Source organism: Calypte anna, chromosome 3, assembly GCF_003957555.1.
Source record: "Calypte anna isolate BGI_N300 chromosome 3, bCalAnn1_v1.p, whole genome shotgun sequence".
Taxonomy (NCBI): Eukaryota; Metazoa; Chordata; class Aves; order Apodiformes; family Trochilidae; genus Calypte; species Calypte anna.
The window spans coordinates 30,431,506-30,455,699 of NC_044246.1; the positions used below are offsets into that span (position 1 = coordinate 30,431,506).

The 24,194-nt window shown below is 36.9% G+C and overlaps 1 protein-coding gene across 1 annotated transcript in view; it reads right to left on the reverse strand.

The window, feature by feature from the left end:
* The window catches only part of ESR1 (estrogen receptor 1), a 154,602-nt gene extending 134,692 nt beyond the window's left edge, over positions 1-19,910 (reverse strand). The window contains 1 exon segment of the mRNA XM_030447266.1: positions 19,873-19,910. Coding sequence (XP_030303126.1) covers positions 19,873-19,897 — 25 coding nt within the window. The 5' untranslated portion in view covers positions 19,898-19,910.
* Positions 19,911-24,194: the final 4,284 nt, after the last annotated feature.

Below are 24,194 nucleotides of genomic sequence, written 5' to 3' on the forward strand. Positions count from 1 at the left end.
TTAACTCTCTCCAGCTTACTTAATACTTTTTCTTGTGATTTCCTCCCAAATGTTTTAATTAATGTTGATCAAACTGACTGGGATTTCTTTGTTTGAAAAATCTGTTGTCAAAGAAATAATCAAATTACTGTGGCACAATCAGCTTTTGGTCAGTGTTTCATTTTAACTCACTTTACCACCTACTTTTTAATCCCTTTCACCTTCAAAATGTGGTCTAAAGCTTAACCTATAACTGAAATCAGACTGTAGCTAACCTCACTATTTTCCTTTTCAAATAGGTGATACTATCTTTGACAGTAAATAATTACAGTATTTATAATTGGAGAGGTTTGGAATCTCAAAAAAAAATTCTCAAATTATTTCTTCCTGCTAATTTAAATTCACTCAGCTAAATTTTAATTTCACCTTTTATGATTTCCATGTCCATACACTTAATATTTACAGCTATCCTGCCTGTGTCATAAGTCAGTATTTAAAACAGAAGCAAATATCTTTTAATCATATCTAAATTATTTCCAGCAAAATCTTCACCTTTAGGATCTTTACCTAAGAAATAATGTCTGCAGAGGAAGTGAGAATTTAAAACTTATATCTCACGTTTAGATATGAATATTTAAAGTTATTTATAATGTTAAATCCTGAGAAAAACAAGGTCTCCAAAGTCTCTAAATTCTACTAGTCTAATTTTTATCCCACCTCTGATCCCTGAAATGGAAACAGTACTACAATGGTGTCTTATATAAAACCATCAGAAGATTTCTAAGGAAATTAATAAATTTAATATCAGTCTCCATAATATTTTCAGAGCAGCATTTAAAATAAGCACTTTGCCATACTTATAATGGTGATGAAACATGGAAACATGTTCACCACTTATGCATCTTTATTTTGTGTCTGAAGAGACTTTATAAGAAATATCATGGAATCACATAATTACAATTCTATCAAGCAGTATGCATGCACAATAAAGTTGAATTCAGAATGAAATAGCAGTTCTTACAAAATTTGCAACCTTCATATTTTTCCTTTGATGTTCAGAATTTATCTGATGAACACATCACTGAAAAAGTAATTAAAATCATATCTCTCATTAGCAGTAAGGCACCAAGTATAAGCATCTATGCATACTTTGCTCTTGATTACCTAAAACACCGTTTCACAGCAGACAGAATACTTTAATATAAATGGAGGAAACACATTGTTTCCCAGGAAACTTGCTGGAATATGCGCCAACAGGTACTGTCTGATAAACTAAGGAATGTTGTGATATCTACCATTGAATAGCAAATTGGATGACCAAAAAAAAAAAACAACAAACCCCTCATTTTAACACAAAACAGCATTCCAAAAAGAACTGAAAAGAAAAAAGAGGAAGGCAAGCAGTCTTTACAGAATAAGCACAGCTAACACACAATTCTTTTATCGAATGTCTTCAAAACTTCCTTTTTACTTGAAGTTGAAAAAAAAAAATACTACAGTCACCTGGAATTTATTTCACACTACTCTGTCTCATTTCCATCTTTTCTGCTTGGGTCAAATCAGGACCCAAAAAAATGCCTCCAAAACACTAAAATACTAAGATTATCCTGCTCAGTTCTACAGGAAAGTGCTGCATTTATATTGTGTTCAAGATACATACAACAACAAATAATAGAACCAGTAACTACCAGAGTAGTTGCCACTAAACTGTTGGTGACTTAAAGTTGACCCTTCACAGGAAAATAATATATTTTATCTACGAGGAGACCTATAAGAAGTTAAACTGTAGAGCTGAATGTAGCTAACACTGATTGCCTTCAGGGGAAAAGGACACATACAACCATCATGGATCAGAATTTTCACACTAGAAAACCCTGTCATGCCAATATGACCAGCAAAATCACACACAGATCATTCTTATACAGATAAACAGAGAAAATCTCCCTGACTTTAAATAATGGATTCATATCAAAACCCTTTCATAACCATTTCTCCAGTCACTCTATCAGCCTAGGACACTACTCACAGAAGAAATTACATCTTTGTTTTTCCTTTGAAAAGGTTAAAGAGGAAAAGGAAACTAAGGACAAGCCTTTATATGAAGAAAATATGTGTGTTAGACTTATAAATCCAGCATGCAACATTGCCCATATCCTTCATGCTGCTTATTGTAAACTTTCAGTGCCACAGTCAGCATCTTCCAACACACCAAGAGGGTTGCTGTATTCAGCAGCACTTTAGGTTGTCCTTCTGATATGGAGCACAGGATGGGATCTTGACAATGTGTTTCTTCAGCTAATGCTTGATTCCTGACCTACAAGTTTCTTGACCTTCAATTATCTGGTAGCTCCTTCCTAAACCTAAATCACTGCTTCAGTGGAAGCAGAAGGACTGTTGATGGGATGCAGGGCTTTTTGATCCAAGATAGAAATAAACATATAGACACACACTTCACACACTTGAACTTGGGTTTTTGTAGGTCTGTTCCCTGACTGGAATTTCAGTACAGTTCAGTAGACAGCAGAGCCCAGTCTACTGCAAGAGTGACACAGTAACTGTGAGAGTCACCAGCAGGAGAGCAGGAATGTCTCAAGTCAGCATTACCAATATGGAAGCATTACCTTCCTTATTTTCATGTAGTTTTCATGTACTGGGCTCATAGCCTCTTTGGTTGTAGTCCATTCATTTTTAAACAGGTGAATTAATTTTAGTATGTGAATGGATGTTCTTATTAGCAAGTAATATTTCTTTTTAATATGTTTAGAATAAAAAGTCAACTCCAAACTCCTCCAAACCTGAAATGATTTTTAAATACATATGAAAGACAGGAAAGTCCATCAAGATCCCTTGGAAACAAACCAAAATTTTGCAAAAAAACTCTATGTAACTACACATATGCCCATACAACTGTATGCACACAAAGCTAGCAGGAATTATATATATGTCTACAGAGCATCTCATGTGCTGCTACTTTGAAGACAGGAACACAATAGGGATTTAATCCTGCACTATTAGGAAATAAAGAAATTAATATTTTAATGGTCACCTTTTCAAGCCATCTGAATTGCTTTCTAATAGTCAGTAAAATAATGTAGCATATTGGAACAGGCAATCAGAAATTTTGACAAAATGGTAGCTAAAGCCTAAGGGCCCAGGATTTAATGTGTGGAGTCTCAAATAGCCTCTTCTGAGAAAACACTGAGGTGTTGAATAAACCTTGGCACAGGGCTTACTACCCACAAACCATCTGTCTAATAAATTATTAGTTCATCAGAGACTCTAACATAGAAACAAAACCAGATATGATATGATCTGTGTGAATTTACTGATATCCCCTTTGCACTCCAGCTATATGAGCATCCATGTACACTATATTATCTCTCAATGAAAAATTTATTAGGCTTGTACACTTCCTTGCTACTTACACACATCTGAATAGTTACAGCAGCAGAAAAGGAATTACAAGGTGTCTGATTAACCAAACTGCTCTTGAGAGTATCTTGCCTAATATTTAAATGTAACAAAATTTATTTTCAAGTAGTAAAGATTTGACTACAGAAATTATTTTTTCAGAATATCCCCACTAAGAAAACAATGTAAAACCTCACTTAAGTGTATTTTTTAAAATTTACATATCTATATATATGTGGGTTTTATCTGGGAAATAAAAATATTTCTCTACCATTTCACACCATGTTGCAAGTTCTCTCCCTTTAGCAAAAGTAATATTATTAGCACCTGACTTATCATTCCCCTGGCCTAAGCCCCTTTATCCATTCAATGACTCAGATAAGATGTATATGCATATAAATTGTACTAGAAATTCAAGCACTTCCAGCAAAATCAAGGCATGCACACATGCACACCCCTTCTGCCACCGAAAAAAAATATTTAAGAAGTTAAACACTCAGAATTCAGAACAGCAAGAAAATAAAAAATATACCAAAGGTTTCATGAGGCCTTTATAATGACTAATAAGTGTACACAGATTGTAATGCATATACCTATCATAGAATCATAGAATTGGCTGGGTTGGAAGGGACCTCAGAGATCATCGAGTCCAACCCTTGAACCACCGTTGCGGTTGCTAGACCATGGCACTGAGTGCCACATCCAGTCTCTTTTTAAATATCTCCAGGGACGGAGAATCCACTACTTCCCTGGGCAGCCCATTCCAATGCCGGATCACTCTCTCCGTAAAGAAATTCTTTCTAATATCTAACCTAAACTTCCCCTGACACAACTTAAGACCATGCCCTCTTGTCTTGCTGAGAGTTGCCTGGGAAAAGAGACCAACCCCCACCTGGCTACACCCTCCTTTCAGGGAGTTGTAGAGAGCGATGAGGTCTCCTCTGAGCCGCCTCTTCTCCAGGCTGAACAGCACCAGCTCTCTCAGCCTCTCCTCATAGGGTCTGTGCTTGAGTCCCTTCACCAGCCTGGTTGCCCTCCTTTGGACCTGCTCCAGGACCTCGATATCCTTCCTGAACTATAACAACCTCAGGCCTCCAAAATTAAGGTACTTGATGCAAAAAAAATGAAACTGCAATTTTTACAGAGATTTCTTCAGGAACAAAATGAAAGAACAATGAATTTTCATTGTGTGACCCTCTCTATGAAGGAACTCTGAAAAGTTATTTCTCTGGAGATTGCAATGCATAATATGCAATTATACAGAACAAAAGGGGAAAGACTGTCTTCATCCAATCCAGAGACAGAGGTCCTACTGTATGCACAACTGTCAATTTTTCCACTTTTTAATTCCAAGTTTGTGCTAGCAACTATGAAAAGGACAAATGAAAAATCTGTAGATTGTAACACCATATTAAATTACGGAATAGTAGAAAGAAAAGTGGGACTGAATCCTAAATGCTTTAATAGGTAAACTCTGTTTCTCATTCAAACGCAGTGAGAGTACAGAAAGCATTTCTATTTTTCCATTAGTAAAAGGTGTTGCTAAGGGTACCCAGACAAATGAACAGGGAAGAGAAGAGAGGAAGGAGGAAAAAAAAAAAGAAAGGGTGTCTGGAAAGAAAAAATTCACCACATGTAGAGGAGAGCAACAAGGCTGGTGAAGGGAGTAAGGGGAAAGGAGAGGCTGAGGGAGATGGGGTGGTTTAGCCTGGAGAAGAAGAGGCTCAGGAGGGGCCTTACCACTCTCTACAATTACCTGAAAGAATGTTTCAGCCAGGGGGAGGTCGGGTTCTTCTCCCAGGTAACTAGTGACAGGATGAGAGGGCATGGCCTGAAGCTGTGCCAGGAAGGAGAGGTCAGATATCAGGAAGCAATTCCTCATGGAGAAGGTGATCAGGCATTGGGATGGGCTGCCCAGGGAAGTGGTGGAAGTCACAGTCCCTGGAGGTGTTTAAGGAAAGGCTGATGTGGCACTTAGTGCCATGGTGGTGGTGTTAGGTCAGAGGCTGGACCTGATGATCTGAGAGGCCTTTTCCAGCCTCAGTAATTCTGTATATAGAGGGTCCTTTCATCTGAGGGGGAATTTGATGCATAAGCTGTTTTACAAACAACAGGAAATCTTTTTAAAAGTAGAAAGACTTCTAAAGACAAAAATAAACTGAAGTCATAATGATAAAACATTCAAGGATAATGCCTGCTAATACAACAGCTGTGTCCAGTCGTACTCAGACAACAAGATTTCACATCACTGTAGCAGTACCAGCATGATGATATCTGGTGATCTTCATCAATTAAAGGCATACCACAGCCATCCAGCCTGACCCTTGCCTAAGAAAGAAATGGCAATGGGGAAGGCTCCCAAGGAGTCACAAGAGATTATCAGCATAGCCAGAATTAGAGTGAGAGGGTAATGGGTCAGGACATGTGAATGTGAAAATGGATGTGAAATGGAACCAGTAAAACTCACTTCCAAGTCCTATATGGTAGTCAGACAATTGATATTTCCATACCTTGCTCACTTTCATAAATTATAATCTAGTACATCATCTTGTGTATCTAAATAGATTTTATAAAAAAATAATCTCTTCCTTGAATAATAATCATAAAATTATATCTATTCTAACAATTAATAATCCTCTTCTTAAATATTTGCACTTTTTCCAAACTTTTGACGTTAATATTTTACCAGCTATCTCAAGGAGATTTCTAGTATGAAACTACTATTCAAATACCTTATTCCCTTATAAACCAGCACTATTAACAAAGCTGTTTACCAGGCTCGAACTCTCCTCTCTGTGTCTCCAAAGCAAAACATGAATTGTTTGTTTGAACTAAACTAATCAAACAGTTCAGATCACAGTAAATAGAGTTTCTCTGTTTTTACCAGTATTTTATCCTTTCTAAACTTTGAACAATGCTTTGGTATTCCTTCCCAAATATGATTTTTATTTTGATGCCTTGAAATACTTCTGAAGTAAAGAGGTGTTTCCTCCATTTCTCTATTACTATATATGTCTATTACTATATATCTAGTACTATTATATCCTCATTATTTCCAATTCTCCAGCTGTGGCAAGCTCATTTAAAGGTAAGAAATAACTAAAGTGGCATATGTTTCTTTATGCTTTAGTATAAAGTGCTTAATAATAATTTTTAATACTTAATTTTTTATTAATATTTAATTTTCCAGTGTAAGGAGCTTAATATTTCAGCTCTTTATGCTGAACAACATTCAGCCTTCAATCACCTTTGCAAACTACAAGTCATTTTCAAATTTAAAAAAAATGGAGGTAAAATATGGAAGTCTTTACTCATATAAAAGAATAATCTGAAAAAGCTCACGTGCATGAATCCAGCTGCCTTCACTATCTGCCTAACTCTCATGGTTTTGCAGGACAAGCTATACTGAAAGGTGCCAGGACAACCTCTGACAACCTGGACTAAACCACACAGAAATCTGCACTGAATCCACATTTGACAAACATGATAATTTGAGCAAAAGCATAATATACTTTCAGGTCTGAAAAGAAAGGTGCTGGGGGGACAAGAGAGAAAGGAGTCCGAAGCAGCATCTCTCCAAAATTAACTTTTTGATACATAGGATTAACACTGTCTACTGGCATACTCATAATAGAGATGACTATTTAAATATAAGTATATATATATATATGTAAAAAAAAATATATGTGTGTACATACACACGCGTTATACGCAAATGTGCATATGTATGAATATACTAATTATAAAATGAGATCTAAGTCTTGCACAACACTCATTCAGACTCAGCAGCTATTAATCAAAGGAAAAAAAAAGAAGCTGCTTCCAAGGTAATTACAAAAATTGCAGCTTTGTGATTCAATTCTTTCACACAGATTTTGCAGCAGTCTGACTGACTTTGAAGAAAGATGCAGAAATTGAAGGCTATTAAATTTAGCTGAATTTTCCTTTTGACTTCTTTGTACTACCTGAAAGCACTTTTGAAACCAAAACCATCTTCGAACCATGAAATTAATCAAAGTTTCCTAATCTATTCAAGACAGAGGAAAAAATAATGAGGCACATCTTCAACATCTGAGCCACTTGAACATCTCACTGTTCTGGCTGTGCTTCTCCCTTCTCAAAAACAACATGTGCAAACTTTCCTGTTACTCAGATCGGTTGCAGAGGTGATGGAGCTGGTAGCTCCAAGGCTCTAAGGAAATCTCCAAACAGTCCCTGCCTTTGGCAGACCCTGTCACCAAGAGGAGCAAGGGCCACCCATGAAGGACCTGGGGAGCAGAAGGCATGCAGGGGGTTACCACACAGAGCAGAAAGTGGAGTCTGGGTCAGCAGTGTCAGCAGGTGAGAAGGTCCAGAGAGAATGGAGGATCAGTGCAGAGGCTAAAGCCTGGAGGAAGGTAGAAAGAGAGCAAAAAGCCAAAAAGGTAGTGACAATGAGAATGAGATGAGCAAGAGAAGTTGTGACTGCCAGTAGAAAGTTCATTAGCAAAGGGAATTGAAGTTAAAGGGATGTCCTGAGATAGGCATCAATTGGTAACTGCAACTTTATCTTGAAGAGAAAAGAAGTAGTATAGAAACACAGGATGGGTGTGCATACCACCAAGGGATCTTTACACTGGCATGAGAGACAGTTCAGCTGAGCCAGGGGTGAATTTTTCCTTCACTACCAAGGACAAAGAAGGCTACCAAGGCAACATCACTTCAAGTTTTCTTTACAAGCATTTGCTATATCACTTTCTGCAGAAGGGGTAGGCTTGCCAGCAAACTGCAAGAAATCCTTCAGTGGATGAGGCCCTTGTGCCTTCCTTGGGTTGGGCATCACATTACCTTATAAACTAACCCACAGGTCCAAACCAAAACATAACACAGATGGGAGATTTCTTAACCTCAGAGCTGAAACATCAGGATCAACTAAGATAACCAAGTTGTTGTTTCAAACACTTACCACCAAGAGAACCGAAAATCAACTTTTCTTCTTCCAATTGCAAAAAAAAATAGTGAACAAAATCATTGAAACCAAACAACTATGTTCTTTTGCAACTATTTTTTTTTAATTGATGACTCCCAGATCAGGCTATCATCCTCTGAAGTTAGCAGGCAACTTAAAGAGGTGATGTGGTTTGTTATTTTAGTTTAAGAGCTATTCTAGTGCAAACAGAACAATTCTGTTATAGGGAAGTGAGGAAGAAAGGAGATATGAGGGAGTATGAAGGAAGGAAGAAAACAAGAAGAAAGAGAAGGAAAAGAAGCTGCCATCAAGCAGGAAGTAATGTCAGTGTTCTCATTTCCCAAACAAGGGTAAGGTTCATGGCTTAAAGTTCATGACTCTCTCTGATTTTGCAAGAATCTATGAACTCAGACAATGAAGAACAGTGAATGCATTTTGTGTTAGCTTTCTTTTCACCCATGGTATTTCTTCATGTCCTCACTGACTGCTTTTTTAGGATAGCAGAATCACAAGTTCCATGAAGGGAAAGGGAACAGGTCACAAAAACATTATCAATCACTCATCTACAAGAGATTTCTTAATTCTAGTATTTTAACACAGAATTTATTTGAGAAATAGCAACAAGATTGAAAAATATTTGGTGTTAATGACTGGATTCCTAATATCCCTAGATGTACATACAACTTCAAAAATACAGCTAGTTTCTCAACGCAGGATGTTTTAATACTAATATGAAACTGTAAGTGAATAGTGTCAAGAGTTACTACTTTGATAGTGAAATTAATTCTTCAGAGTCAGTGAAAATCATTCTTCAGAGTCTTGAGCCATGGGGAGTGATGGAATAGACTGACAAAGGAGGGCTGGGAAGCAGAAAATCCAAGAAAGAAAATGGCATTACAGATGTGGGATGCATAGACAAGGTAAGGAAATAATATAAAAAGGAGACTGGGTGATAAAAAAGTGAAAATCAAGATGAAAGTGGTCATAAAAATATCAACAGAGACTAGGGCCTAGGTCCAGAAAAGCTCTTATGTTCTTAACTTCAAGTGTATTATTAAATATATGAAGCATACTACAAATAATGACATATTTTGCAAGGCAGGAATTAATAGTCAAGGAAAGAAAAGTAACAAATCAAAGAGCAATAATATCTAAAGAAACAAGATGAAGGCTCAGAAGAAGACTAGACTGAAAGCAAACACAGATGTGAGCCATCCTTGTCATAGGTCTCTTTTACGAGTTTTCGACATTAAAGCATCTTTGGATTTCCTAAAAATCATACACAGTACTTTCTCAAATAAAATATACTGGATCCAACATGGGGAAATTACATACCAGTTGACAAAGACAGAAGAGATAATAATTTAACAAAAAAAGACCCTTATAACTGCATAGATTAAAATTATAAAAATTGGATTACAATAATGTGTAAATAGCATCAAGTCCAAATTGATTTTACATATATATCACACACACACTTTCTAATTTTAAAGGGCCAGTTTCAGAAATCTAAAAACAATGAAGCTTAAAATCAGCTAAGAGTACTAATTTGTTTAGAAAATAGTAACAGCCCTTGAAAACTCTCATCCTTTACTACCTGTTGGGAAAAGCTATAACTAAACAAAATACCACAGTTGAAAAAATAAAAATGAAAATCAAATTTGATTTAGATGGTGACAGAATGAAAAATTATAAATTAAATAACAGTCTAGGGTAATGAAACTTCAGATTCTCAAACTGTAATTGCAAGCTTAAATATATGCAGAGAATATATATATATCAAGTGAAAACTGATGTAAAACAGCATTTCCAGAATTCTAGGAAGTTAATAACTGAAATAAATCAACAAAAAAAAGCAGGCAGCAGTACAGCCAAGGAAGGCAGTTTTATAAATATTTAGGGAGTAAGAAGGAATGTTAATATTTGCATCAAACAGTTCTTAGAATAAAACATTGGTATTCTCAAGAACAGTAATGCAAAAAAATACAACTGCATTTAGGAAACATTTTCTAGGTTTGGAGGAGAAGCCAGATGACTTCATCACTGTAATAATTCACAACAGTGTTAAGTTGCAGTTAACAACATCACATTTTTAGCTAGTATGTCTGAAGAAAATTTCTAGAAGAATTGCAAGAACTGGTCTGTGACTTCTCTGCACACAAACTATGATCCTGAAGCACTGAAACTTTTTAAGTGAAAAAAAACCAGTATTATCCTAGTATTCTGAAGAAATAAACAGGATGACCCAATTATCTTGGGCATCATATCTGATTCAGCTCTCAGAGGAAATGGGGGTTTTAATTCAGAATTAGAGTCTAATGTAATAAAATCAACCAATAAGGTTATGTTAAAGTACAGTGATTTATCTCAGACTAAGCTATCAATTCAATATATTTGGCCATTCAAAGCAATAGCGTTGCAAAATGTAAGGATCTGATACAGTAATCTGACAGCTTGACTAAGGTGAAATTATGAAACAAAACAAATTTTTGTACATTTTCTAGACATGGTGCTCTTGTCCTGAGAAGTGACGGGCAAAGATTGGAAAGTACTAGTGGGCAGTCTTAACAGAAGTTGCCAATATTACCCTGTACTCATACAACTAGAATAACCCTCATGTAAGAGAGCTCAGGTAGGAAAGATGGAATCACAAGACGTGTCACATTGGCCTCGATTTGTCACTGGCACACCAGCTACTGGGGTGACGCATATAGAGGTCAGAAATAAATAGCACTTTTTAACAGTACAAAAAATTACTCATTGGAAAACTACAGTGTGCTTGTCCAGACTGATCTATAAAGTCTTACAATGAAGCAAATATATTTTTTCCTAAACTATCCATAATTTCAAAAATAAAACAATTTTAAAAGCTCCTACAGGTTATGCTACGCAGCAAGTCAGCCAGAATGGTCAGCAGAGATCTTTTCAGCCATACAAGCTCTGAAAACAGGACTGTAAAAGCCCTGGGCTTATACTGTGGGAATCATCCATAAGGCAAATATTGCCACAGAGAGGTCTGTTCCCCTCACAAATCCTCACAGCATCCAGATGCCAAGAGCAATCAGAGCTAAGAGGAGAACAACAAAACAGACTGCAAGAGAGCAATGTGAAAATCCCAATTTTTCCAGTCAGAGCTGCCTACCTCTGCTGAGGCTTTTCCAGCTTCTTGAGGTGTCTGCAAGTGCAAGAGGAAGAGGATTTCTTTCCAGTTTGACCACACATTCTCTATATATACAGAGATTCCTCCCCAGCATATCAAAATCACATTAAGCATATTAAGCTAGCATATTTTAAAACACAACATATTAAAAAGAGATAGCACAGGAAATTTTGCTACCAAGGAACCAACTTGTAACACCAGTCCTTAAATTAAGCATATAACAAGCAAGCCAACAAATCCTCTAAACAACTGCCTAACTGCAAAACAAAGAATTGAAGAGTAATAAGTTGCTATTAAGGAACTAACAAGTGTACAAATAGAAGAGCAAATGTTTGTAGCTAGTACCCGGAATATATTGAGTGATGTAGAGCAAAAGTATGGAAAACCAACAGAGCTAACTAGCAATGTGAGAGGCTATTTAAAACAGCTCTTCCAAAAAAATGAAGTTGGTGTCTTAATAGGGACAATAAGAGAAAATAAAACTCTGGCAGACTAAATGTAAAAAATAAGACAGGCCAAAAATGTTTGAGAAATTAGGGGGGATTTTGGGGAGGTTGTTGTTTTTCTAAATACATCAAGATCGGGAAGCTTGCCAGGCTGTCTAGAGGTCTGAGACATAAAGATGTAAAAGGAGCACTGAGAGAAAATGAGTCTGTAACAGAAAAAATAAGTTTTGCCTCCATGCTCACAGCAAGGACCTTAAGAGAAATCCAAATAACAGAATCTCTCTTAAGGGGGGGTCGCTGAAGGATATGTCTGAAAGTTAAAGTGTCAGTAAAAGAGGCTATAGAAAAATCTACAAAGAGAATAATAAGTAGTCACCAGGACGAGCTGGTGACCTTTGAAGGAATTCAAGAGTAAACTTCTCCGTATCAAAGGACGTGGAAAAGACAAAATAGGATGCCAAATCTTAGAAGGATTTGGGAAAGAAGGAAGAGAGAGGTAAACCTAAAATAGTTGAGAACAGGTGCTCAACATTGCTACTGGGTAAATTAACAGACACTGTTACAAGGAACACAATTAGAATATCCATGAAAACAATACTTGAAGTGTGTCATCATGGGACCATTGCTAAAAGAATTTTTTCTCAAGTTAATTCAAATGTGAACTGGAATGAAATTAATTTGTTTTCAACAAGTAGTTCAACAAGAGAAACTGAGAAGCCACAAACAGGCCCCATGAGGCTAAAGAATTGGCTAAATGTGGGACACAAAACCAAATAATAACAGTTAGGCTTTTTTCAATGGAGATCACTTGGGGGTCTTTCTGTAAGTGCCTCTCTTATTTATTGTTTTACTAAGACAGCTGGAAAAGAGGCTGAATAGTGATTGAACTAAGTTTGTTTTTTACCTTAGGATGATAAGGGTGAGAGCAACAAGTTGAAAAAAGATTTCAAAACAAAGTAAGTGATGAAATGACAGATGGAATTCAATAAGGATCTGAAAGGTTGAAAAGTACATTAAGCAAATGATGGCTAAAAAAATGGATTATTTGAAGTGCAAAAAACAAACAAAAAAAAAAAAGATGGGAGGAAATCAGACTACTCTCTTTAAATACTGCACTGGACATAAACATCAAGACTTGTAAGATATTTAAGCCAAAGGAAAAAAGCTGCCACTGCAAGCAAATTTAGTATGGAAATTTCAAGCTTTTCTGCTGTCAGAGGGGTGAAGCTCTAGATCAGCCTGTCCATGAGAGAAAAAACAGCCTTACCAGTCTTAAAGATAAATGTGGATAAGCACTGTGAACAAATCACACAATCTGGTTGCTATGACAGCTCAGTGCTCAGTTAGCTGCTCAACTTATGCTGGATTCAATAAACGCAGCCAAAGCAAAAACTTACAGCAAGAAGCAGATGCACTGACTTGTGTCAAGTCCTAGTGCAGTACCTGTGCAGAAATAAGTTTCTGCTTAAAGACATAGTAAGTTTCTGTTTCTCTTCAGGTCAAGAAAGCTGAGCTGCTTTATGTGCAAAGAGCCTTGGAGGTAACTATTAGTAACTCAGTGACACGTACAATACGGCTAACACTAGAGACAGAAATAAATTTAATGTATTTTTTAGAGACAAAGCACATTCTACTTTTATCCAAAATGTCTGCTTTTCCCTTAGATTATGTTTCTATGACAGCAGAGGTGGTTTTAATGTAGAAATAAAAGGGCTCATATGATGGTCCACTCTTTTGAAAGCAGTTATTTGACTTGCCAGAGCAAACCCAGTGCTGAGACAAATACGTCAGAGGAGAGTTAGCTAGGACAGAGAAGGCACATAATTAGGAAGAAAAAAAAAGAAAAGCTGTGTCTTTTTTATCAGTATTCTACGCAGCAGTAGAAATCACAGTCACAGAATGGTTTGGGTTGGAAGGGACCTTGCAGATCTAGTTTCAACCTTACTGTCATGGCCAGGGACACCTTCCACTAGAGTAGGTGTATCAAAGCCCCATCACACCTTGCCTTAAACAACTTTCCTGGGCAACCTCTTCCAGTTTCTCTCCACCCTCAGAGTGAAGAATTTGTTCCTAATGTCTAAAGTAAATCTACCCCCTTCCAGTGTAAAGCCATTACCCCTAGTCCCATCACTACATGCCCTAATAAAAAGCCTCTCCCAGAGATTCTGAAGTGATTTCCCTCAATCTTGTGTTGGCTTGGTTTGCAGAGCAGCTGGGATTTGCATAAACCAGGTTATTCAGGGGGTAAACTAAATTGAAATCTCTGCTCCAAAGGTATATCAAACATAACTCCAGCCTCTCATGGAAACATTAGGATCGGAACACAAGACTGGTTCTTTGGGCAGTCTTGAGTCATGTGTCTGGCATTACATACCACCCAGGATGTAGAACTGGCAGATATTCACAGGGATGGACACTGTCTGATGGAGACCTGCCAGAAAGACGGTGTCAGGAGAGCAGAGCACAACATGCATGGTCCCAATCCTGACATCCAAGTTGGAGGATCTAAACCACCCCAGCAATTAGTAGAATAAAAGACACTGGTTGATTTACGATGGCAACAAGTTGGGTTGAAGGATCGTACAACACCAGGCAGCTGATATGATAGTACTTCATAACATATACTTTTCCCAAGAACAAAAATTTTGCCTTGAATGAAATTAGGTGTTCAATGTTTTGTCTACTTTGCAATCCCTTAAGTTATCAAAGATCAAATTTGCTGAATGGTTTGTCTTACTTGCTTCAGGTTAATCCCCAAGGGGAGAAAGATTAGTTGCTTGTGCTTATTCTTCCTTTAAAAAAAAAAAAAAATGTCATAACTGACTCACCATCTAATTCATAGTTTCTTGAGTGTCTCTTGACTCAGATTTCTCTAGCTTTTCCTGGTTTATTTTTGAAGGCATTTCTACAAGTACATCCTTCATGTTGCTAGGTTTCAAGAGAAAAGAAATAGAGGGAAAAATATTTTTTTAAAAACACAGCTCTTTGTCAAAAGTCCAAAGAAAGTATGAAAGTAATCTTCTGTTACAAATATGTCAACCTGCCTTTTTTCCTTAATTTACTCTTTTATACTTTGTGATGGACACTTTGCATACAAAGCTGTGACAGTGAGAAATGGCAAATTCTTTGTTAGTGGAAGGCTACCAAAAAGAAATTAATATTAAGGAAATAATTATGAACTCATAAGTTTCATAGCTCATTGAATTATAAAATTGCATTTAAGTTGTGCCACTGGTGTCCTGCACTAAAGTGTGTGCATCTACAACCTCTTGTGTGTCCAGTGCACCAACACATGCAGGAACATTATGGAAATGCACTCATGTTTGGTGCAAAGCAGCTGCTCAACAGGACATAGCAACTTTTATAACAGATTATGACAAAAGCAAATCTGTAAGAAATCTGCCCAGCTTAAACTACTGGAAGGATTTAGGCTGACCAAACAGAATAGATTGGCTGGCACAAGAATTTATCACTCCTTACTCTTGTGAAATGTGCCATCAGCTCCCCAGTGACCCCAGGGAATAACAACTTGAGGGCTGTTTTCCTGTCCAGGCAAGCTACTAGTGCCTGTAGTGTGCACTTCTGACAGAGACAGAGCAAGCCAATACCTGCAGAAATGGAACAACTTCTTAGGGTGGTGAGGACACAGGTTGGCACCAGTTGCAGATATACTTGCATATTGGGCAGCAGCACAGTCTGAGATTAATGGTGTTTTAGAAAAAAATGAGCAGGTTGTTGATTTATAACAATATAACAAGATGAGCCCACAAATATCATTCAAGTCATTACCATAAAATCATCAATGCCAGTAAAATGAGACCAGGCTATGAATCACTTACCACTGCATCACTGCAAAACAAATTCTCAATGATCCTGCTTGTAAAGACACAACCACTTGAAATAAAAACAAGGCAAAAACTATAAGTAGTGGCACTAAATTTACCAACTTCCAGAGAATCACAGAAATGACATGATTGGAAAAGACTTCTAAGATCACCGAGTCCAACCTTCAAACCAGAGAAAAACGCCAAGCCCACTTGGGCTGTCTTGAAGTGCATGTCCTGAAGTACCTCATCTATACAGGTTTTTAATACCTCCAGGGATGGTGACTCCACCACCTCCCTCGACAGCCTATTCCAGCACTAGGCTACTCTCTCAGTAAAGAAATTCTTCTTAATATCTCATTTAAATCTTGCCTGGTACAACTTCAGGCCATTTCCTCTAGTCCTGTAATTATTTACTTTGGAGAAGAGACTGACCCTCACTTCATTACAACCTCCTTTCAGGTAGCTGTGGAGAGCAATAAAGTCTCCCCTCAGCCTCCTTTTCTCCAAACTAAAGAATCCCAGTTCCCTAACCTCTCATCATGGGACTTGTGCTCTAGCTTCCTTGTCCTTCTCTGGACATGATACAGCAACTCAGTGTCCTTCTTGTAGTGAGGAGCTCAGAACACAACACAGTTCTCAAGATTCATCCTCACCAGTGCTGAATGCAGGGGAACAAACACATCTCTTCTTCTGGCCACATTATTTTTTATGCAGACCAGGAAGCTGTTGGCCTTCTTGACCACCTGGGCACACTGCAGGCTCATATTCAGCCAGATGTTGACCAATACCCCCAGGTCCTTTCCCAATGGGAAGCTTTCTAGACACTGTCCTAAGCCTGTAGCATCGCATAGGGTTGTTGTGACCAAAATGCAAGATACAGCACTTAGCTTTGCTAAACCTCATTCAGCTGGCCTCAACTCATCAATCCAGCCTGTCCAGGTCCCTCTGCAGATCCTTCCCATCCTCAGGCAGATCAGCACTCCCACCTAACTTGGAGTAATCTACAGACTTACTGAGGAAGCACTCAATTGCCTCATCTAGATCATTGATAAAGATACTGAACAAGATCTATCGACATGGAGCATGGTTTTTTTTTTCCTAAAATTAATTGAAAATAATTATTTTATTCTTGAAAAGTTGAATTATCATATCCATCTTCAAGAAAGCATTGTACAAATTTCTCCCATCCTCATCTACAGTGTTGCCCTCCAAAAGGGAGGGGGAAAAAAAAGGAAAAACAAAAGAATAATTTTGTGAGAAAATATATGGTCATATTTCTAAATCATGTCTCCTTTGGGAAAAAAATACTGTTTAAATTCCAATTTCACTATTTGAGCAGAAATGCAAATGGCCTAAGTCACTAGTGTATTCCTTCCTACCAAGCCTTCACCTCCTGCAGCCAACTCACTTTGCCTCTTCCAAACAGTGACATATCCCAGCCTAGCCCTCCACTGGAAGGCTGAAGCTGCCACTTGCCTACATTTCCAGCTCCAGCCTGAGTTTATTAGCAGTTAGACCTGTTTATTGTCAGCAAAACTTTCAGGACAAGGATTTATGTTTCATCAAGATAAACAATATTTAAACAAAGTCAACACTTACAGCATTATTGCAGAAAGCTTTAAAATCATCTTTCCTAAAAGCAAGTCAGTTATTCCTTTTTGCCATTTTTATTTAAAATTTATATTCATCAGTTAGCCTGAAAGGTATTAAATGAACTCTACACTTGAATTTTTGGCAAGCATATTTTAATGCTACATATGTATAAAATGTAATTCTTTTGAACTTTTATATTCTCTTTTCATTATTTTTTTTAGTTTCACTTGCTGGTAAATGATCTTGTGTTTCCCTGACACATGGGGAAACTCTCCAGGTACAACTTGAGGGTGCAGCTCCAGACACAACACATGGGTCTGGGGCTTAATCTTTTCTGTAACCTCCTAAAGCTCTCATGTGTCTTGCTTCTTCCTCCCTTCCTTCCACACACCCTGGCATGGCTTTTGCAAGTTCCTTCACCCCTACCTTAGCTTCTGGAGATTCTACAATGAGCTCTGAGTAGAGATCCAGAACACACGCGGGAACCCAGTGCACGCTGGATCCCTCCCTTCACTTTCTACACAGGCAGAACAAAAAGGACATGGGATAATGCTGCTGCCAGGAGTAACTTTGGATAGCTGTGAGGGAGAGGTGAAAGAGAAACCCTGATCACCGTCAGCAGCCACGAGCTTGGCAGAGACATCCTTGGTAGCAGGCATTAGGCAGTGCCAACAGGACAGGCAGAGACATCACTCCAAATGAATGAGTAATGACTGAGCTGTGGCAGCAAAATGACAAGGTCTAAAATACAAGAGTGACAGTCCACACATGACTTTTGATCTCCCCTCAAAGTAACAGTGCTATTGCCCCCTCCAAATGGCGTGAAGAAATTCTCAGAACCTCACCAGAACCACCTCACTGTGGCTGGTACGGACCTCATGTAACACAAACCCACTGCAGTCACTCAGGGCTGTGTCCAGTCAGGGTTTTTCTCCAAGGACAGAAACTCTACAACCTCTCAGGGCAACCTCCACTGTTTTGACTGGTTTTTTGGGTTTTGTTTTTTTTTTTTAGAAACAAAGATGACAGATGAGCACAAAGTAAAATAGGTAAATAAACCAGTAAAAAAAAAAAAAAAAAAAAAAAAGTGATAACACAGAACCACTAATTTTAACTTGTTGCATTTTACCAGTTGCCATTTCTTTGGCTGCAAAAGAGCAACCACATTCCTTAAGCTGGAGACCCACATTCACAAGTCTTAAGCTTTAAATATTGGGAAGCATCAGGGAATCCAACTCGAAGGCAAAGTCTCAAAAGAAGCATTGTGTGCACATTGACATTGTGCAAACCCATGAAGCAAAAGCAAATAGAGAACACTGGATCAGAACTTCCTTTATCATCTAATGAGCATAGTTTTTATTTTTTTAAAAAAGCAGTAGAAACACTGTCCTCTCCTGCCCATGCAATGCTTTATCAACAAGGCCAACAAATGGAGAGCAGGAGTTTCCAGCTTATTTCATTATGTCTTTTTCACAAACACTTGTTCTCAAACTTTTATTGCTATCAAGGTAAACAACTTAGGGATTCAAAACTAAAATAAGCTTTTGCATCTTAAAAAAAAAAAACAAAAAACAAAAAACAAGGAAAGCACAGGTAATTTTGAAGAAGAATAGTAGAAAGCCAAACCAAATCAACAAGTATTACAAAAAAAAAATAGAAAACAAGGAAAATACACCTATATCTTATTACAGAGGAGAAGGATTTTTGGAAGATTGTATCTATTGAGGAAAAAAAATTATAGCTAAATAAGACAAAACCACTTCTCAGTAGTAATTATCAGGTAAGTTTTCCTACTGTGTTTAGAAACTGTCTTTCAAAACAGAAAGACAAGATTCTCACATCGTACCAGAAGGAGCCCCTGCAATAAAATGACAGTCATCAAAAGCACAATCTCAGGATCATACAGTGTAAGTATGGCCCCACATCAATTGAGATCAAAATACAGTATTTCACTTCATTCATACCAGAAAAATTACACACTGCCTTGTGTACATGACTGCCCCTTAACTGAATTAAATTCTTTCGCCATTAGGTTTCAGCACCAGCCTTTGACTTCAGGTAATTTTCTTTGCTATCTTCTTTCTACCTAAATGATCAGTTTTGACTAAGGGATAGGGAGTGGGGGGGTTCACATTATCCTTTCTCAAAGGCATTGCAGGTTTTTTGACACCATTTACAATACATGTTAAACAAAGTACAAGTATACCTGAAATATTCCTTATTAAACTTAAAACGTACTTTAGGCAAAAGTTGGAATGCATTTGTTTGGTTTTCTATTGCTTTTTTAGGCTTCTCAAGTACACTGCAGGACACAGGAAAAAAGGAGCATGGTAAGAAAAAGTAACATTAGAAAGCATAAAAAATAAATCAAAACCAAAGAACTGAACTCCTAAGCATTTCCATAGGTACTACTAGGTCTTCCCAGCAAAGACTGGGGATAAAAGCAGCATTTAAAATTGTGTGTGAGGGATAGAAACTGGAAAAAACCAAGAGTTTCATCTGACTTACATCGATCCCAGCAGGCTGTTGCCATTCCCTCTGCGGGGCTCTCACTGGCCACGGGAATCACGTGACAGGAGGGAACCAAAATAGAAAAGTCTCGGCAGCAAGGAAACTGAACCAGAAGCACATTTGCAAGAAAAGCCATATCACAGACACAGCAACACGCCCTGAGCAGCAAAAGGTGATAAAATTAGATGGGAACCTGGGCTGCCTTGAAAAATGGGCGATGCCTTGAACCTTTCAGCCCGGCACCAGCCGCCTTTTTAATACACTGGAAATGTTTTCTGCTATAAATCTCGGTCCGGGTCTGTACGTAACTAAACCTGGTAACTGCTGTAATAAATCTCAACCAATTACCAGATGCCAAAAGAGAGTAAGATCTATTAAATATAAATAGAAATCTACTACTGCTTAAAAATAAACTTCCACCGTAATCTTCAGTCTAAGGTTTTGAGTAGCTTGCCCATGGAGAGGAAGTAATTCTTTTTTAAGCAAATACTTTTGAGATAATTGGGAGAGCTGTAAACAGGATTGGAAGACTGCTTTCAATTCTTTTACAAGTAAAAGATAGGGTTGCAGACCTGTATAATTGTCAAACATACACCATAAATCTGCAATTATAAACACAGAGTTCAAAGAATACAAGGCAAAAGTTGAACAGATGAATTAGTGACAGAATGAACATTCTGTAAAATGATAAAAATTCAGAGCTGCTGATTTAATTACAGTAGTCAGAAGAGGAGCTCTTCCAGTTTTGTAACACTTGTAGAAAACAAGCTCCAGCCAAATACTGCTGTTTGGCTTACAGGAAAAGCATGTTACCATTCGTAACAGTACTTTTTTTCACCATTTGCTAGTTTGACATTAAATTATTATAGTTTTATGTTCTATGAAATGTCAGCCATTTCCTTGTTTCTAGTGCATGTTGGGGCAGTTTTTGTAGAAGGCAGCTTTACCAAAAAATGCAGAAAACTGTATGAAGGAGACACTGATCAAGAGAAAAAAAGGATATATGCTGCATATGGTAATAGAACAGGAGCAGGAAATAAATTTTTGTTCTGATCCTTAAGTGAAACCACCCTCACCTTGAAGATATATGGCAAAATAAGGAAATGCCCACCCTGTCAATGCAAATGGCTCATAAAGGGTTTTAAGTAAACACTGAAGCAAAGAATTAAATCAAAAATCCCACATAGCAGACTCCCACTGTTCAAGAAAAACAGAAATCAAGAAATAGAATTCAAGAAATTAAATTATTGTCCTTTCAATAAAAAGCCTTAATAGAAAAAATCCCTAAATAAATTTCTCCCCCCCCAAAAGTATATTTGTATCAAAATACACACATAATTATAAAATATATTCAAGAGAGAAATGTGTTATTACAAAACCAAGATCTATTTTATTCTTAAGGCTACACCAACACGTATGCTGAATTTTCCAGAAAGTGAGGTACTAGTCCATGTAAACATGGTAACATAAAAATGTTTTTCAAATCTTCCCTGTTCTTTTTAACAGATGTGAAATGAAGCATGAACACTGACTCAAAGTAATGGAATAAAATAACACAACAGAGCTGTTCACATTAACTATTTAAATAAACTTTTTTTAAAAAAAATCAAAACTACTATATTTTCTTTCCAGAAAAAAAATTACACCTTTTGAGATTTGTAGTACTGTGTACAAGTATTACACTAGGCACATATTTTTTGCCACTCTGTTCTTAGGAAAAGGTTTGTCTCACTTAAATTGTGCCATTTAGCAGCTAATATGGCAGAACCAGTACAAGATTTCCATTGATAACAATCACTGGGGTCTTTGGGCAAGGAAATAAGTACACAAGACCACCACAGCTTTTTAAAAACTGATGAAAGAAAATTTGCTACAGCTACATACCATTCATTGATTTAAGAGGCTTGGATGAAAAAACAGCTCTTGGAGCAACTTTAAATGTAACAATGACACCCTTACCACACTTCAGAGTAGGCTTAGATAGGTGCTAATACCTTCCTCAGAATATTCAAATCCACTTAGCAATCCCCTTGTGGTAAAACACACAGCTTATTCTATCCTTTTCCTGTCACTGTTTTCTACATTTCATTTTTTAGTTCAAAATTATGAAAGCTGCAAAACCATATGGGGTGGGGGCAACTCTTCAGTATTTCAATAAAGATTGTACATGATTTTTTAAATAAATAAATAAAAGATTAAATCAGTTCATAGGTAGTTAAAGAATACCATTGAAAGTAGCATGCTGAACAATTTTACCAATTTAAATTCCCAGAAACCTGTATCCCTATTTATCTACTTTGAAGTAGCTTAATTCTTGAGGTAGATGAAACTAAGAAACTTTTTTAAAGACATGGTTCCATTTATTTCCCAGAAGTATAACTAGATTGAATTAAGTTTCTCAGAGTTTCTTCATAAATTAATAGAATACATGAAAAGCAAAATCGGGCCAGCAGGTTATTCCACAACTGTGTTTATACACAACATTTGGACCCCTTCCTATTCACAATACTAATACAACCTCAAATAAGTTTTCTTTCCCATCACCAAAAAATTTAAATCTTACTGCTATCACCAAGTTGTTGCATGTCCTAAGGAGTCAGTTTTCCATAACATTGGTGGAAAGTTTATTTACAAACAAACAGAAAAAAATGTTCATCCTTCCTTATGTACTTAGTTTTTTGTTTTGTTTTGTTTTTAAAAACAAGAGCGAAAACAGGAGTAAATCATATCACTTTTGTATACAACTCTAATCCACAGCCATTTGAACAAAGTGTAGTAAACTGCTAAGCCTGGTGCTCAAATTGGACTTTAGGAGCCTGAAGATAATCCTTTGTAACAGATACTCCCCCTTAGTTTATTTACATTCACCATAAACAGCTCTGTCAATTTACTAGTCAATTTACTAGTAGTTGGTGATACACGAGTTAAACACTAGCATGCATAAGTTACTCACAAGATGAACTACTGGAAAACACAGTACTCATGTGTGGTATTTAAGCTCCTTTAGTGAGTTTCTATGAAAGACAATACCAAGTAGCAATATAGAACTTTAATTCCTGCAAAATATTATCCAGCCTTTCCTAGTGGAATAAAAAAAACTACTCTACTATCCCCTCCTACTCTAGGGATAACTGCTTTTACTGAAGAATTTTTCTCCTTGTTTAAAATTCATCATAAAGTCTCATCCCTAAGAGATAAAACAAGTCCCAATAGAAACACACAAACAATGAGTAATTTTGTGCTGTAAGAAATAAGGGAACTAAGAGGCATTTCTTACACTGTTTAAATACATAATAATGCTCCTCATATCAAAGACAACAGGTTTGCTACCACCTTTCAGTTAATATGCTCAATAGACAAGCCAGCTTTATGCAGGTCTTATTTCTGCAAAAAGAGATGGTGAAAGTCAGGGAAGTGTCAGATTATGTAGTATTTTCCACTGTGCCAGCCATCAGTATGTCACAACAACAATCTGTTCTACCAGAATGTTGCAAGGACTAGAGTTCTACAATTCATATCCTTTTTGAAGATTGCTACCAGTTTGTTTTTCCATTGAGACCAATTAAACAAAGTAAAAAGATACATTTAATATCCTTGTGAAATGTGCAACAGAAATTTGCTGTAGCAACTTATGCAAATTCAGTCTCTTTAATATGAAAGGTCCTTACCACTTCTTTCCTGTTACTTAATATTACTAATTAATTTTAAAACTCTGTACAGCTGGAATTTTGTCTTTAATATGGCACTAAAACATGGATTCTGAAAAATATTATTAAAAGAGCATGAGCTAGCCAACTAAATCTCTATGAGCGTAGTCAGGGTCAAGAGCATTGAAAATTATACCAAAAATTTCAGTTTGCAAAAGATTTGTTTACATCAAACATTCATGAGATGAAAATAGGTTCTTGCTTGATCATCAGCAGTTAAATATATTATTTTGGCCTCACATTTCCCATATGCCATTCAATAACAACCTCTTTGTCATCATTATCCCCATCTGCTCAAGAAAGGTCAGGATTTATATGAACAAATTAATTCCAAGAAACATAATATTAGAAATTATTTAAATCAAAAGGTTGAACAAATTAATTTCCTTGTTACAGCTGCTGAGCATTAAGAGAGACTAAATCTATTTAAATCAGTGGACAGACTCCCTTCCCCTGCAATGGGCTTTATAAAAGCTTCAAGAGTCCCCTGAAGCTCTTTACACGTTTTCCCATACCCTGACACTAAGATTTTGAGTGCCTAATAGCAATTGAAAAATACGTATTGGTGCAAAAGCATCTGAAGTAGATGAATCAGCATGGTGCATGTTGTAT